Source organism: Leucopleurus acutus (assembly GCF_964270905.1).
Source record: "Leucopleurus acutus genome assembly, chromosome: 2".
Classification (NCBI taxonomy): Eukaryota; Metazoa; Chordata; class Mammalia; order Artiodactyla; family Delphinidae; genus Leucopleurus; species Leucopleurus acutus.
The window spans coordinates 64,743,497-64,759,207 of NC_139143.1; the positions used below are offsets into that span (position 1 = coordinate 64,743,497).

The following is a 15,711-nucleotide window of genomic DNA, read 5'->3' on the forward strand; positions in this document are numbered from 1 at the left end:
AATAAGACACCTGAGTTACTAAAAGAATGAGAAGAAATGGGTCATTTTAAGTTTGCACTTGAAACTAAATTTTTTTTATTGAAGTATATTTGACATACAATATTATATTCATTTCATGTGTACAACACAGTGATTTGACATTTGTATACACTGCAAAATGATCACCACAATAAGTCTAGTTACCATCTGTCACCATATTGTACTTCCCATGTTGTACATTACAACCCCATGACTTACTTATTTTATAACTGGGACGAAGTATTTTTGAAAACAAAAAAGGCAAGATTGTTTCCCGTTGCTAATAATATTCTTATCTGACATTCTTTAAGGAAATAATTGCTTTCTTAATTGAATAGCTGTTTGATAAATAAAAGCATACTTTAAGTACCTCTAGAGCACCAAAACCTCAGGAAAGAGATAAGGGATAAAATCATTACTTCTACAGCAGGGAAGAATCAAAAAACAAATTCATGATTTTATATAGACAGGATCCTATTTATTGAAGAGAACTTGTGAAATTCAAATAAGCAATGAATAATAGAAGACTGGTAAGTTCCTTTGAATGGTTTCTATATTTCTAAATGAAAAATCAAATTGCTTGGCTTATTAATTAATTTTACTAACTAGGAAAATCCCTGGAGTATCATATATTTAAAAGACCCATAAAATGATTAGGTACCTTCTGTCAGGTCTTCAGTTTTTGCTCCCAGAATATTAGCGGCAATATTCACCATATTTAGAATGGCATCTAAAACAAAATTCAATCAGAGAAAAATACCAATACACCTAAATATTTTCATAAAACTCAATATCAGATAGTCAAAAACCATTTGTAATGGTCTTTTTTCATTTTTTGGACTAATTACCTTTTTGCTTGCCTTACTATGTAAGTCCAATATAGGACACAAATTTCAGGCAAAAAGTATTACGCATAAATCTGAATTTTTATGTTCAGAAGGATTTTAAAATTTAATTATACTTTTTTGTAAAACTTCCCCAAACCTTTTAGCAAACACTACCTTCAGCATATTATAAAATTCAAGTATAATTCAACATATAGCCTGTACTGAGATAGGAAAGAAATGTGACAACCAAAATTTGTATTTTATAGAAAAGTCTTTTTTTCTTTAGAAAGGGGTTTTACAGTTTAAATCAAAAACAAGAAAGCCTGAGGAAATAAAATTTTTTCCTAAACATGTGACTATCATAGGTAAAAATAAATGAAATGGGAAGATTATTATCCAAAGGGCAGCAGAAAGACTTTATTTTCAACTAAAATTATCTAGGTAATACGCTTAAATCCAAAATGATACTGCATAGGATCATGTAGTTGATGACTTTTAACAATGTTTTATGGCCAATAAATGACATAAATTCTTTAGTGAACTGGATGAGTATGGGCAAGGGCAGATGAATTGAAAGTCAAAGACATAAAACTTAGCTGGCTGGGAACAGAAGACTTCCTTCTAGTAATATAATGTAATTTCAAGGGAAATTAACTTCCAACTCCAATCTAATCTCTGAAATTCTATTAGAAGTTAATTCACCAGGTATTTATCCTATTAAAATACTAAGATCTGGCAGGGGCTACATATTAAGCCTCATCAGTTTTTTCCATTTTAGTTTCCTTTCCTAAAAGAGATCCATAGAGTTTTCATCACACTTTCATGAAAACCATAGATGTGAGAAGTACAAAAGGATCTAAAGAAGTAAAAGCTAGCACATCAGGAAGGCTGGGAACAAGCCAAGCACTGTCACCTGGCACTGATACTGTAAAGATATGCTTTATGGCAGGTAAAAATAGTATATTTTAGACTTTTAAAAGTGATATCTGATAGACAGTTATTAATTTTAATCTTTACATTAACTATGATTCTATATTCTGAAAGACAATAAGCAGTGGTACTTTGTTTCCAATCATCAGTTTGACACACAAAAGCTTAATATTTGCTTTTTAAATATCTAGGATTACAGGTCAACCTTGCCCTTTGACCTGGCAAACTGTTAAACAGAGAAGCAGTCTTGGATCTTAGGCTAAAGAGATGCCTCAGCATGAGATAAAAACAGGAATGGAAACTCTATTTTCTTACAAACCAAGATAAAGTAGCAAAGGAAACTCTGTTATTTCCTCATAAATACAATTTTAATGTCACCCAATACTGCAATAGTACTATGTGATCCTCTACTTAGCCTGACAGCTGAAGTTCAGTCAAAACTGATGGCTTGGGCTTCCCTGGTGGCGCAGTGGTTGAGAGTCCGCCTGCCGATGCAGGGGACACGGGTTCGTGCCCCGGTCCGGGAAGATCCCACATGCCGCGGAGCGGATGGGCCCGTGAGCCATGGCTGCTGAGCCTGCGTGTCTGGAGCCTGTGCTCCGCAACGGGAGAGGCCACAACAGTGAGAGGCCCGCGTACCGCAAAAAACAAAAAAAACAAAACAAAAACCGATGGCTTCACAGAACCCAAATTTTGTAACCAAGTCTATATTCTAAGTCCCTTGTGCTTCAAAGGGCAATCTTACCACAGGTTTCAAACTTTCTGCATTAAAATTTTCTGGTATTGGGCTTCCCTGGTGGCACAGTGGTTGAGAGTCCGCCTGCCGATGCAGGGGACACGGGTTCGTGCCCCGGTCTGGGAAGATCCCACATGCCGCAGAGCGGCTGGGCCCGTGAGCCATGGCCACTGAGCCTGCGCGTCCGGAGCCTGTGCTCCGCAACGGAGAGGCCACAACAGTGAGAGGCCCGCACACCGCAAAAAAAAAAAAAAAAAAAAAAAATTTTCTAGTATTATTAACAATTAAAAAAAAATCTGTTATCTATTAATCTGTGTAGAGAAAGAAGCTTTAGAGTATTACTTTTTAACCTAAATTTTAATACTAGTACCTATAATAAGGAAGATTTATGCTACCCATCATTTTAAAATATTATTATCATCATTTCAGGGGGCCACTTGATAACAAAAGCAAAATCTGGCAAATTTCTTCTTTCTCAGCCCATCTAACCTGTAAGAAAGAATCTTGCTATGTTCACAGAACAATGACAAATACAACCTTTTTCTTTTGTCTTTTGAGAGAAAGGAGTTTGTGAATTTTCTTAACCATTCTCACTTTGCATCCGAACACGTGACTGCTTGTCAGGACGATAATCTGGCCACTAAAAAGCCTTCAGAAAGGCTAAAGGGTAAAAGTATAATTTGGAATATAGTGCCAAACGAGATATCCATCCTTAATTTCTCATGGATTAGCCAACTCCTTTCTCTTTGAGCTGGGCAACTATTTATCCCATCCCATTCCTTTAGGGATGAAATTCCCCTAGGGACCAAATATCAATATGTTATACTCAGTCTCCAGCACACCAATGGCTCTTTTGAGAGAGGAAACAAACTGCCTATGCTACAACACAAGACAAACCAATGAAAAAACTACTTCCTCCCATGTGTACTGAGCATGCCTACCTTCATTCTCTTTTCTTTCTAGGACCTTAAAATATAAAAAATACTCTGACTTAAAACAAAAACTATACTTTGTCTTAAACATATACAGAAACAGAAACCTGGACTTTAGCAAATCTGATGATTCTAATAAAATGCAGACCACATATAGGAGTAAAGGCAGACTTGCAAGAATGTCAAGGTAGAGAGTGGTCAGGAAGAGCCACATGACCAAGCACAAGTAGAGCAAAGTGATACAAAGAATTTCTGGTGATATAAAATATTTAAATGTTCTGGTTCAAGAATGTAAACAAAAGATTCAGGCAGGGGCTTCCCTGGTGGCGCAGTGGTTGAGAGTCCACCTGCCGATGCAGGGGACAAGGGTTCGTTCGTGCCCCGGTCCAGGAAGATCCCACATGCCGCGGAGCGGCTGGGCCCGTGAGCCATGGTCACTGAGCCTGCGTGTTCAGAGCCTGTGCTCTGCAACGGGAGAGGCCACAACAGTGAGGCCTGCGTACCGCAAAAAAAAAAAAAAAAAAAAAGATTCAGGCAGAAGAGTTGCCAGAACTGGCATATGTAAAAGCCAAGAATGCTGCTCTAAAATAGTAGTTTCTCCCTTTCTGGCAGTTCAGTAAATTATGTAATATCAACAATGTCTAAATATGCAGCATGCATGCTCTTTGACAACCAAGTCCAATCAGAAGCAACATACTCTGGTGAGGTATATTTCCTATGACTACTAATTGCTCAACAACAAAAAGAAAAAAAGAGTTTCTCTTTAGATTAAAGCCACAGGATTCTGTTTTGGAGACATTACATAAATACTGAAAATAAATGAGGTGCAAAATTGGCCAATTTCAAGCTAATTTAGAAAGTGGTGATGATTATAGTCAAATTCAGGCATTCCAGTGCCAGAGACTAGCTCTTTGGCCTGATTCCACATCGTTATTTACGCCTTAAAGTTATACTACATTGGAGGCAGTAACTAGGTCAGGCTCAAAACCAGTCCTAGACTGTTCAGAGAAAACTAGAAGGATACAGGTATAGAAGGCAGCAGTGTTAGGTCATGCCTATAAACTTTATGACAGCAGTCTTATCACTCAGTTACTACTGCCTCTCTTGTTCCGAAACTTCAAGAAATAGAGATCATTTTAAACCCCATTTTTCATGCTTAGGCTCAGCTGACATCCTCCCACCCATCTTGTCTCACTACACAAAATCTTTCAACATCTAGAACACTGGAAGGTAAATGGACTGTCCTAGAAAGCCACAAAAAAGAAAAATGATGTGTTACCAAGAAACACACCTTCGAGGAAAAAGATCCAAAGAGTAGGATCTAAAAAAATTCTATGTCTCATTAATTAAAATAATATATTAGTCAGAGAAGTGATTACAAATAGGGAAATGTCCTCCACTGAAAACATGTTAATGGTGTCTTGGAGTTAATCCCATAGGAAGATAGAAAAAGAAAGCAAGAATATCAACAGTTTTCCCTTATCTAAAACTTCTAAGTCATTACTTCTGGAAGGTGCCTCTTCCTTCCCAGTAACCATTGGATACTAGAGAGCTTTTAGTCTGGGGCTATTTTCTGACCCCATAAAATAAAAATTCCTCCTCACAGCTAAGTCAGCATTACTGAGCTATGATATGATGACTATTATATAACATAGAGTTTTTTATTACAAATTTAAGGACATGAACAATAATATTAATATCCAGATAAATAAAATAACATCATTTTTTCACTCCTAAAAAACTATACACCATAGCAGTGAATGAGGCACCTGTTTTAATGCTATCATCAGCTAGATATAGCTAAGGAACCTACTTAAAAGTAGTCTATAATACCTAAAATGTCAGTTGACTAGCAATAGAGTAAAACAAAATATATTGAGCTAATCTGTAACAAGGCTAAATAGTACATAAAAACATTCCCTTTATGCAGGTATTTTTAACACTCTTCTTCCTATTCCCTAAAAAGTCCACTGAAATCTATAGTCTTCTATGGAGAGGAAGAGGACACGAAGGGAAGAAAGGGAAAAAAAGATGAAAAGAAATAGAAGTGACTCAACTCCATATACTGTAGCCACCCAGATATCTACCTAAAGTATATGTACTACTGGTTGAGTATCTTAAAAAGCTATAAGGACAATGTACACAGTGAGACTGGGATTCAAGCAATTCAACTCACTAAAAGAGAAATGCACAAATAGTTTTCTATTTTACTAAGACTTACTTTCATTAAATTCAATTATTAATCTCCAAATAAAAAGAAAATTCCTTCAAGTTCCATATTCTTTAGGAACAACCAAAGATAACAAACATAAAATATACCTACCTGCATTCTAACAGTAAAACTAAAGTGTCAGTCGGTAATGGTCTTTCAAGGAGTCTACTTAGTTAGCCTACCACTAAGTTCGGATAATAGGTTGGCATGACAAGAAATTAAACAACTAGTATGTTAGTCATTGTTTTTTTTAGTTTACAAAGAGTATATTGTTATTGCTATTATTGTTACTGGTTGGGAATCATCATTATTATGAATAAGAAACAGCCTTTATGTTTTATAATTAAGTAGGAAACTAACCATACCCATACATTAACAAATCCTCATTTGGTAGGATTTCATTGATGAGTACCACCTCTAAAACTAATTCCTTTCCCATCCAGTATGATTACCCAGATGCTCTTACTCATATGGTCTAGGACTTCTTTAATAATTCTTTCCCCAAGTAAATTCACAGCCCATTCTTCACTGTAAGGAATTTGCCTAAAAATATAACTGCTTAATTTTAGAAGAACCAACTTGTGCTTGCATTTTTCCCTCTCTTGTTTTCATATATTCTTCCTATTTTATTTCCACGGAAATACTTTTCAAAAGTATTTTCTTTGATTTCAGCTCAAAGTTTAACACTGGGAGAGCAGGAGCCCCCTAAACTATACCACAACAAAATGTTCACATATGCCAGCAAAATAAGGTTGAGAAATACTTTAATTTTAGTGACTGACAAAACCCAAAATACTCACTTGTAGCAGATCCAAGAAGATTTTTTGAGGATTTATCCTCCCCAGTATTATAATCCAGTGGGTAATCTGTTCAAAGAGAAAATGAAGGTACTTATGCTAAGAACTATCTCCAATATGTTTAAAAGCTCAAATTATATCCTGTCAAAGTCAGCTGACATTTAAAACAATTTTATAATTTTTATTATACATCTAAAACACATTCACAAAAAGAAAATGAAATTCACAAGCCATTTATCAAACAGATATAAACCAAGGAAAATATTTCTACTGCTTACCAAAATTGTAATCACATTTGTAAGACTTTTATTCAAACTTTCAATGTAGTTTACCAACCCCTAGTAAATGTCTTCACTTCACTTATGGGAAAACTAGGGAAGGGAAAAATTAGGTTTTTCAGACTACAGTTTAAGACATCTTAAAACAAGAACTGGATAAAGTAGAAATGGAGGGTATCATAAAACCTTCTCCGACCTCTGCAGGTTCATGGGAGTTTCTCAAAAACTCAGGCCTCAATATGCTTGCTCTGAGGCTAAAGGCAAATCAAAGAAATTAATTTTCAATTCTACTATTTCAGTTGCCTTATGAGTAACAGGTTTTGGGGGCTGGCATTGGGATATAACCATAATTTATAGCACTGATGTTATGGAAGGGAGTTCCAGTCACAAATAACTGATTGATAAGCTTGGAAAACAGCTCAATTTACAAAGCAGAAAATTATTTTAGAAAATAGGTTTAAGAAAAAATTAGTTACTAGGGTTAAAAACAAGGAAAAAGGGCTTCCCTGGTGGCGCAGTGGTTGAGAGTCCGCCTGCCGATGCAGGGGACACGGGTTCGTGCCCCGGTCCGGGAAGATCCCACATGCCGCGGAGCGGCTGGGCCCGTGAGCCATGGCCGCTGAGCCTGCGCGTCCAGAGCCTGTGCTCCGCAACGGGAGAGGCCACAACAGTGAGAGGCCCGCGTACCGGGGAAAAAAAAAAAACAAGGAAAAAACTAAAGACAACCATCACATTGATTTTTTTAAGTGACCTACATTTACCCATTACCATTAGATTTTAAAAAGCAAAAAATAATACATAAATAGTCACTGTTTTAAAGTCACTTACCATAGTCCTCATCAAATAGTTCTTGACGTTCTGACTGGTACTGGGAATCAGCAATCTCTTCATATTCTTCCACCATGCTAGTGCCAAATACCCTATTAACAACAATTTCATTAAAGTCTTTCAAAACTAAACAGTTGTTAAGACTCATCTCTTCATAATAAATGACAAAATATAATAACTTTGGTTATGTTTTGAGGGCCATTAACTTCTGGACTCAAAAATAATGACCACTGTTTCTCAATCCACTGTTCCCATTAAAATGTTAATCTATTTAAGGCATTTAAAAATACAATGACTGGGGCTTCCCTGGTGGCGCAGTGGTTGAGAGTCCGCCTGCCCTGCCAATGCAGGGGACACGGGTTCGTGCCCTGGTCCGGGAGGATCCCGCATGCCGCGGAGCAGCTGGACCCGTGAGCCATGGCTGCTGAGCCTGCGCGTCTGGAGCCTGTGCTCCGCAACGGGAGAGGCCACAACAGTGAGAAGCCCGAGTACCGCAAAAACAAATAATAAAAAATAAAAAAAATACAATGACTAAGTTTTCTATCAGTCTAAAATGTTTCCATATATTTTCATCACATCAAGCAAGCTAAATCGAACACATAAAATGAAGGTTCTTTTTTCTTAAAGGAAATTTTTATATTTTTCTAAACGGTATTCAAGAGTAAGAAAGGTATAGTAGCTTATATTTCTTTTTTGTTTTTTTTTTAGTAGCTTATATTTCTATGGTGCTATCTTCACACAGTAGAACATTATTTCTTCACTTTAAATATAGTGGGATTTTTATGTATCCCTTTTCTTTTTAAACCACTCAGTAAATTTTTTAATTCTGTATTACCTTATAAGGCTTAATGGACAAAAGTGCTCTGATCCAAAATGTGATACCAACTCCACCTAAAGAATAAAAGCACATGAAATGGGAAGCCAGTACAGTGCATGTGAGATTATCTAACAATATATTCATTTTTTCATTATAACATTTCTAAAAATAAAGTCCTCATTTCCCCAAAAATCAATACTTGTAAAGTTTTGCTTTTTGCCATAAATAATATGCCATGCCCTGTTATTCAATATTGCAAAAGAGAAGGTTGCTAACCTTTATGTACTTGATGAACATCTGAAGCAAGAGAAAGGAAAAGAAAAAGAAATCAGTTCCAAAGTCTGGATAACATACCATAAGCAACATTTAATATTTGTAAATTATTGCATAATTAAGGAATAGAAAGCAATGTACTGTGATGGATAACATTGTAGTACTCTTATTTCTTTGCGAAACCAAAGCAATGATTTAAATTTTTACCAACACAACTAGAAAGTATAGTCTAACTATAATGAAATAAATTAACTTTAACCTAAAATTCATTGCTGCTGTTTTATTTATCCATTAGATATGAAAGCATTCTAAAAGTAATTATAAAGAGTATCTAGAAATAACCTGTCTTATATTACTTTAAATATTATAGATATGTTATCATGTATATACCCACATATGAATTTATATATTGATACATATGCAGCTACACATATCTATGAACATTCATATTGATAAAAAAATTAACTAGCATAATATGAAATATTTATTCTTGCACAGTACTGTATACAAATTGTTTTAGGGAAAGCATGAATTTTTGATATGCTATGCTATTTCAAGTATAACTTATAGAAGTAGAAGATATTTATCAATACATTTTTAAAATACAAATTATTAAAAAGTATTTTGTAAATCTGGATTTAGTTCTTTTGGGATGAAGAAAACCCAGGTAAACTTACATAACATTTATCAGTATAAAATAAGAATCAGAAGTAAATAGTTTTTGCTTTCAGACTTAATTCTACCAAAAAGGGCTTTTAAGAAAACCAATCATCAAAATGCTCTATAGTCTCCCATCATAAAAAGGACAAAGCAGGGAGTTTTATATGGCATTTTTTATATCACCAATAAAATGTTTTTCCATTATTAACAAAGTAGATGATATAAAGAATGATTCTTGGAACTATTTCATAACATGTCAGTTGTCTTAATTGTAAAATTAGGTACACTTGTTTTCACCTGCCAAATTATTTTTAACATTTTTTTTTCCTCATCACAGTGTAGAAACTGTGCTATATAAAAAAGTCATTAAACAACTGTTTCAGTATTCACTTTAAAAGAAACTGAAAATGTACCTTTGACTTTTCTGAACACAGCTGAATCATTAACTGAGAATATCAACTGTACTTTAAAAACAGCATTTTTATAAAATCATTTTTATACGGAGACTAGGAATACTACAAGTTTACCCATTTACAGAAGCCAATTTAATACATGCTTAAAAAAGACATAGACAGTAAAATCCCAAAAGACAAGTAGGTAGCTATAAGTTTTCACACTTAAAGAAGAAAAGATTAGAAAGAAAATTAGAGCTGCTGTCATTCCAAAAGGTCTTATTATTAACACAGTTGTACTTTAAGGTATGGCTGTATTATTTTAAAGAAAAAAAGGAAGAAATAAGAGGAGTAAGAAATTCCCATATTTTGTCTAAATTCAATTCAAGAGTAATTAATTCTACTTTGGTAGATAATTCCACCTCTACATTGGGGCAGGAAGCAGCAGGAATTTATTTATTTATTTATTATTTTTATTAAGAGTATAGTTGACTTACAATGTTGCGTTAGTTTCTGCTGTACAGCAAAGTGTTATCAGTTATACATACATCCATTCTTTTTTAGATTCTTTTCCCATATCGGTCATTACAGAGTATTATATAAGAGTTCCCTATGCTATACAGTAGGTCCTTATTAGTTATCTATTTTATACATAGTAATGTATACGTGTCAATTCCAGTCTCCCAAGTTTTCCCTCCCCGTACCCTCCACTTTCTCCCCAGTAACCAAAAGTTTGTGTTTTGTTTCTGTTTTGTAAATAAGTTCATTTGTAGCATTTCTGTTTTGTAAATAAGTTCATCTGTACCATTTTCTTTTTTAGATTCCACATATAAGTGATATCATATGATATTTATCTTTCTCTGTCTGACTTATTTCACTCAGTGTGACAATCTGGAGGTCCATCCATGTTGCTACGAATGGCATTATTTCAGTCTTTTTTTATGGCTGAGTAGTATTTCTTTGTATATATGTACTACAACTTCTTTATCCATTCCTCTGTTGATGGACATTTAGGTTGCGGCAGGAATTTAAATGGTTAAACCTTTATTTGAAATTGTTACTTAGACATAATATTTCACTTGAGTATACAAAAGGCAAAAAGCTATAATGATAAATAACTAGATATGAAAATGGAAATGATATTAGATTCTAATAATCAGAACTGCTTTAAAGACTGCAGTGACTAACTGATTTGGGTTTTAAAATATAAAGAAATACTATAAAAATGACATTTTATATCAAGACTCCAAAAATATTACGAGTTATAATTTGGAATTTCATGAGAGCCACAGATATCAAAAAACTAGCCTAGGTTTCCAGTTATACAAAAGGGACTTTATTAGTATTTGTCCCATAAAATAATATATCAAGTAAGAATTGTTTTATTAAAAGGAATATTGCAGTAAATTTCCTCTTAATTTTTCTTATTTCTAAACAGGTGAGGTACAAAGTATGAATAACAGGTATGTTTCATTATAGAACATAGTTCTGCAAATATAAACATACCTTCACATATTTTGCATACATCTGTTCATCTAAAGGGAAACTCTGGACATTCCTCTCATCTCTACCATGGAAAGTACCCAGCTTAATCCATTTATTTGTGGGGTATCTAGAAAATATAACATATAAATATTCCTTTTTAGAAAATCATAAATCACATATTGAGAGGTTCCATCATATTTTCAAAAGAGATCCTATTGCATTATTTTTCCCCTCTCCAGGTAAACACACTCACTTAACATAGTTTAAATATGAGTTAAGCATCGAGTTGAATAAATACATTTTTCTCTTCCAGCTAAACTCTGACAGGTTCTTCCTTATGAGGAAAGATGGTCTTGAAAAATTACACCTTTATCAAATAGAAGACAGAGGAAGACAAAAGTAGGACCAGGACTGCTTCTTGGGGTTTGGGAGGGCTTCCAAGTAAACTGCAGGTTTTAAAACAGAAAGTAGCCAAGAGATTGTTTTAGAAGAAAGAGGTACTATTCTTCATGTACTGATAAGTGTGTGATGACATGAAGTATAAGTACTGGTGGAAAGGGAAAAAGAAAAAATCCTTTACTGTATTTGAATTTCACAGCTCTTATATAGCTTTTCCCCCTTTAAAAGGAAATCTAATGTAATAGTACAAAACTATTATTTTTACTACAGCATTTAAAGAATCCCTCAAAGTAACGAGTGTTCTCTCATCACATTAAAAAAAAACACTTAAGCTGTCAAAGCTGAATATTCATTTGACATATAAGAAAATTACAGCTTAGAGAAAAGGAAATCATTTGAGCAAGATTAGTAAATGAAAAATGAAGGAGAGATTTTGAGAATTCATTTCAAAAACTGTATATTGGCAATGCTAAGTGTGGGGTGAGGGAAGAAACACCACGGAAAACCCTTAATGATCAATGATAAAAGAATGGTAGGGCTTCCCTGGTGGCGCAGTGGTTGAGAGTCCACCTTCCAATGCAGAGGACACCGGTTCGTGCCCCGGTCCGGGAAGATCCCACATGCAGCGCAGCGGCTGGGCCCGTGAGCCACAGCCGCTGGGCCTGCGCGTATGGAGCCTGTGCTCCACAACAGTGAGAGGCCCGTGTATCACAAAAGTAAAACCAAAACAAACAAACAAACAAAACAGCTTCCTGCATGGTATATTATGGGCACTCAAAAAGGATTTATGGAAGGAATAAACACCTCCACAGGGAGGAAAATATCAAGTATTCATTAAAAATGATGTGTTTAAAACACAAAAGGATATTCTCAAGATGTAAGCATTAAAAACTGACTTTTTTGGTAGAATAAATGTGTAGAAAAGACTGGAAGGAATGTATTAAAATGCTAATACAGTTATCTATGGTTGACAGGATTGGGGTTCTCTACCAAATTCCTTACAACATATGTTTCTCTTATAATCACACATATATACCAAAGATTTTAAAATATACTTTAACAAAAATATACCTCATGATATAAAATGCTCATGTATGTTTTTAATAACTTTTTAAAGAAATATCTGAAAGCAATAGGTCATAATATATTAAAAGTAAGGACTTTAAAGTCATACAGATCTACATTTGAATCTTGGTTGTCCAAGTCACAAGTCATGTGATCTAGGCAAGCTACTTAATCTCTCCTTGTCTGTTTCCTCATTTCATAAGGGAATAATATCAGAGGGCTGTTATAAGCACTACATAAGTTAATGAAAGTAAACTAACAAGTGCCTTTCCTACAATAGTATTACTACTGTTCTTACAAATTGATACAAGTTGATTAAAATAAAAAATAAAATAATTAAAGTTTTAAAATGTGACCTGTTTTTAAATTTTTATTCTGAAAATCCAATATAAACTCTGTAGAAACCAGCTTTAGAATTTACCTGTCACTGATAGAAACCAGAAAGTCTTTAGGAGTAGAAGAAAATAATTCATAATTTGCAATATCAAACTGTTTTACTTGAATTGGTTCACAGAGTTCAATAACAAACCTTTAAAAAGAACACAAGACAATTATTTAGATAAACCAACCAAAATAACAGTTCATATTAAACATGACATTAACAGCTTACATAAACTAGACATGAAGTTACTCATGAAGTTACTCATGAAGTTACTCATTAAAAAAAATGTAAGGAAGGAAGAGGATTAGCAACCTTGGTTATAAAAAAGGAACACTCTTAAGTATTTCCCAGCCATATCATTAGTGGGAAAAAAAGATACTGATTTTGTCCTATAATATTGTTTTAGAAGATTCTTTTCTAATGACAAACCTCATTCTTGGAGAAGGAATGACTTGACTAAGAACAGCTAGTACGAGTAACCTGACCACTCTAGAGGGCAGTTTGGCCATATTGTCTCAAAAGGTACCATAGCCTTTGATTCAGCAATATACTTTTAGAAATTTAATCTACGGATACACGTCACCAAATGATCACCCTTGAATATACATCTTAATAAATATAACAAAGCACAGTTTATAAGAGCAGGGGGGGAAAGTCAACCTAAATGTTTAGCACAGAGCATTGATTAACAAATTATGGCCCCACCCAGACAATGAAATACCAAACAGCTATTAAAAATGGTACTAAAAACCATACATTCCATTTACATAAAAATCTAGAAAATATAAACTAATGTATAGTGATATAAAACAGATCTTTAATTGCTATGGGGTTAAGGCTGGGAGGGAAAAATTATAAAGGGGTATGAGGACTTTTGGGGGAGACAGACATGCTTGTTATCTTCATTGTGGTGATGGTTTCATAGATGTATAAATGTCAAAACTTATCAAATCGTACACTTTAACATTTCACAATTTATTTTACATGCAGTTGTTTATGCCAATTATTCCTCAATAAAGCTGTTTTTAAAAATACAATAAACTAGTAAATAAAACAAAAAAGAAGCAGACTCACAGATATAGAGAACTAGTGGTTACCAGTGGGGAGAGGGAAAGGAGGAGGGGAAATAGGGGTAGGGAAGGGAAAAAAAAGGGTTATTATGGGATTATATGAAATCATGTGTATGAAATTTTTGAAAAAAATGATACTTGAGATATATATATTTATGGACATGGAAAAGATGCCACAAAATATTGCTGTTTAGGAAAAAATTAAAAGTATGGTTCTACATGTGTAAAATAAAACTGCATAAAGCATGGCATTTAGGGAAAAGAAATACTCATGACATCTAGCACTCCAATACTTTAATAAACTAAGTATTATATCAAATGAGATTACATACACTGACAATTAAATGTTAAATAAATTAAAGGCATTGAAATTAACATATTGTGTTAATCCTGGAAAGCAACAGAACTGAGTTCCAGGAGATGGTAAAGACAGCCATGATTCAGAGAAAAGCTCATGAAAAAAAGGAAACTAACATTAGCTGAATGCTTACTCTGGGTCAGATACCATGGTAGATGATTCATATCCATCCTTTGATTTAATTCGTACAACCAAACTGCATCGGACACTATCTCCATTTTATAGAACCATTCAATAATCACTAATTGGTTACTTCACATTTTTCCCTTCTGCCTTTTTAGTAACAGAACCTGTCCCCCCCTCCAAAGATGTAGCCAAGCATACGGCCACCCATCAAAGACTTTTTCCCAGACTTGGCAATGTTTCTTAGTTATGAGTCATGGGATGTGAGCGGTGTGTCCAGTGCAACTTCCAGGTCAAGCCTTTAAAAAGAAGCTGCTACCTCTCCATTTGCTTTTTCCTACCTTGCAGGCTAGAATGAGGGTGTGGTAGGAAATCATCTCAGCAATGCAGGCAGAGACAACATCTCAGGGGTGGCAGAAAAACATGACAGAAGGTGTGTGGGTCCTTTCATTGTTCTCTGTTCCCTGCACCATCTACCAGCTTGAGGTTTTTATGTCAGAGAAAATTAAATACCTATCTTTTTTAAACCACAGTTATCTGGTCTCTGTTAAAGCAGCAGAATCAAGAGCCCTAACTAATAGTCATTTAGCCAATACATAGTAAAGCTAAAAGTCAAAACAAACATCTATCTGGCTCCAAAGCCTAAACATTGTCCATAGCACCACAACATCCTGGGGAGAGGAAACTAAAGAAAATCAGACTCAAGACTTTGCTTTTTATTTACAATGGAGAAAATAAATCTAAAAGAGCATTAAGAAGAAAAAGCAAATTCTCCTCTACCTCCTTTTTTTGCATACAATGTGTTCTCAATTTCTAAGAAAATAGAAGCTATATTACTAACAGTTAAAATAAACTTTTGGACAAATGTATTTCCAGGTGTAAAGAGTCAATTCACTGGGCAAATTTAACAATTCTAAAACTTGTATGAAACTAACAGACTCATAAAACATTAGTACATATGTAATTATGCCACATGAAAGTTGATTTTAAAATGCTTTCTTATCTTACTGCCTCACCTTTTCTGTTTTCTTAGAGGCAGACAACCCTGTAAATTAATAGAACTACATAAAAAGCTGACAAATCTAATTTCAACATACTTCCCTTTATTATTTATAGGTCAGGAATTTTA

At 34.4% G+C, this 15,711-nt stretch overlaps 1 protein-coding gene across 5 annotated transcripts in view; it reads right to left on the minus strand.

Moving 5' to 3' along the window:
- The window catches only part of SUCO (SUN domain containing ossification factor), a 76,366-nt gene that overhangs the window by 23,053 nt on the left and 37,602 nt on the right, over positions 1–15,711 (minus strand). For 2 of the 5 annotated variants that reach the window (XM_082832366.1, XM_082832363.1), the window contains exons 10-16: positions 13,071–13,178; positions 11,207–11,312; positions 8,652–8,672; positions 8,394–8,449; positions 7,559–7,650; positions 6,456–6,521; positions 680–748 (exon numbers count right to left, since the gene is read on the minus strand). In XM_082832366.1, coding sequence (XP_082688492.1) covers positions 680–748; positions 6,456–6,521; positions 7,559–7,650; positions 8,394–8,449; positions 8,652–8,672; positions 11,207–11,312; positions 13,071–13,178 — 518 coding nt within the window. The remainder of the gene's footprint in view (positions 1–679; positions 749–6,455; positions 6,522–7,558; positions 7,651–8,393; positions 8,450–8,651; positions 8,673–11,206; positions 11,313–13,070; positions 13,179–15,711) is intronic. The other 3 variants (XM_082832367.1, XM_082832364.1, XM_082832365.1) reach the window with 2 other exon arrangements.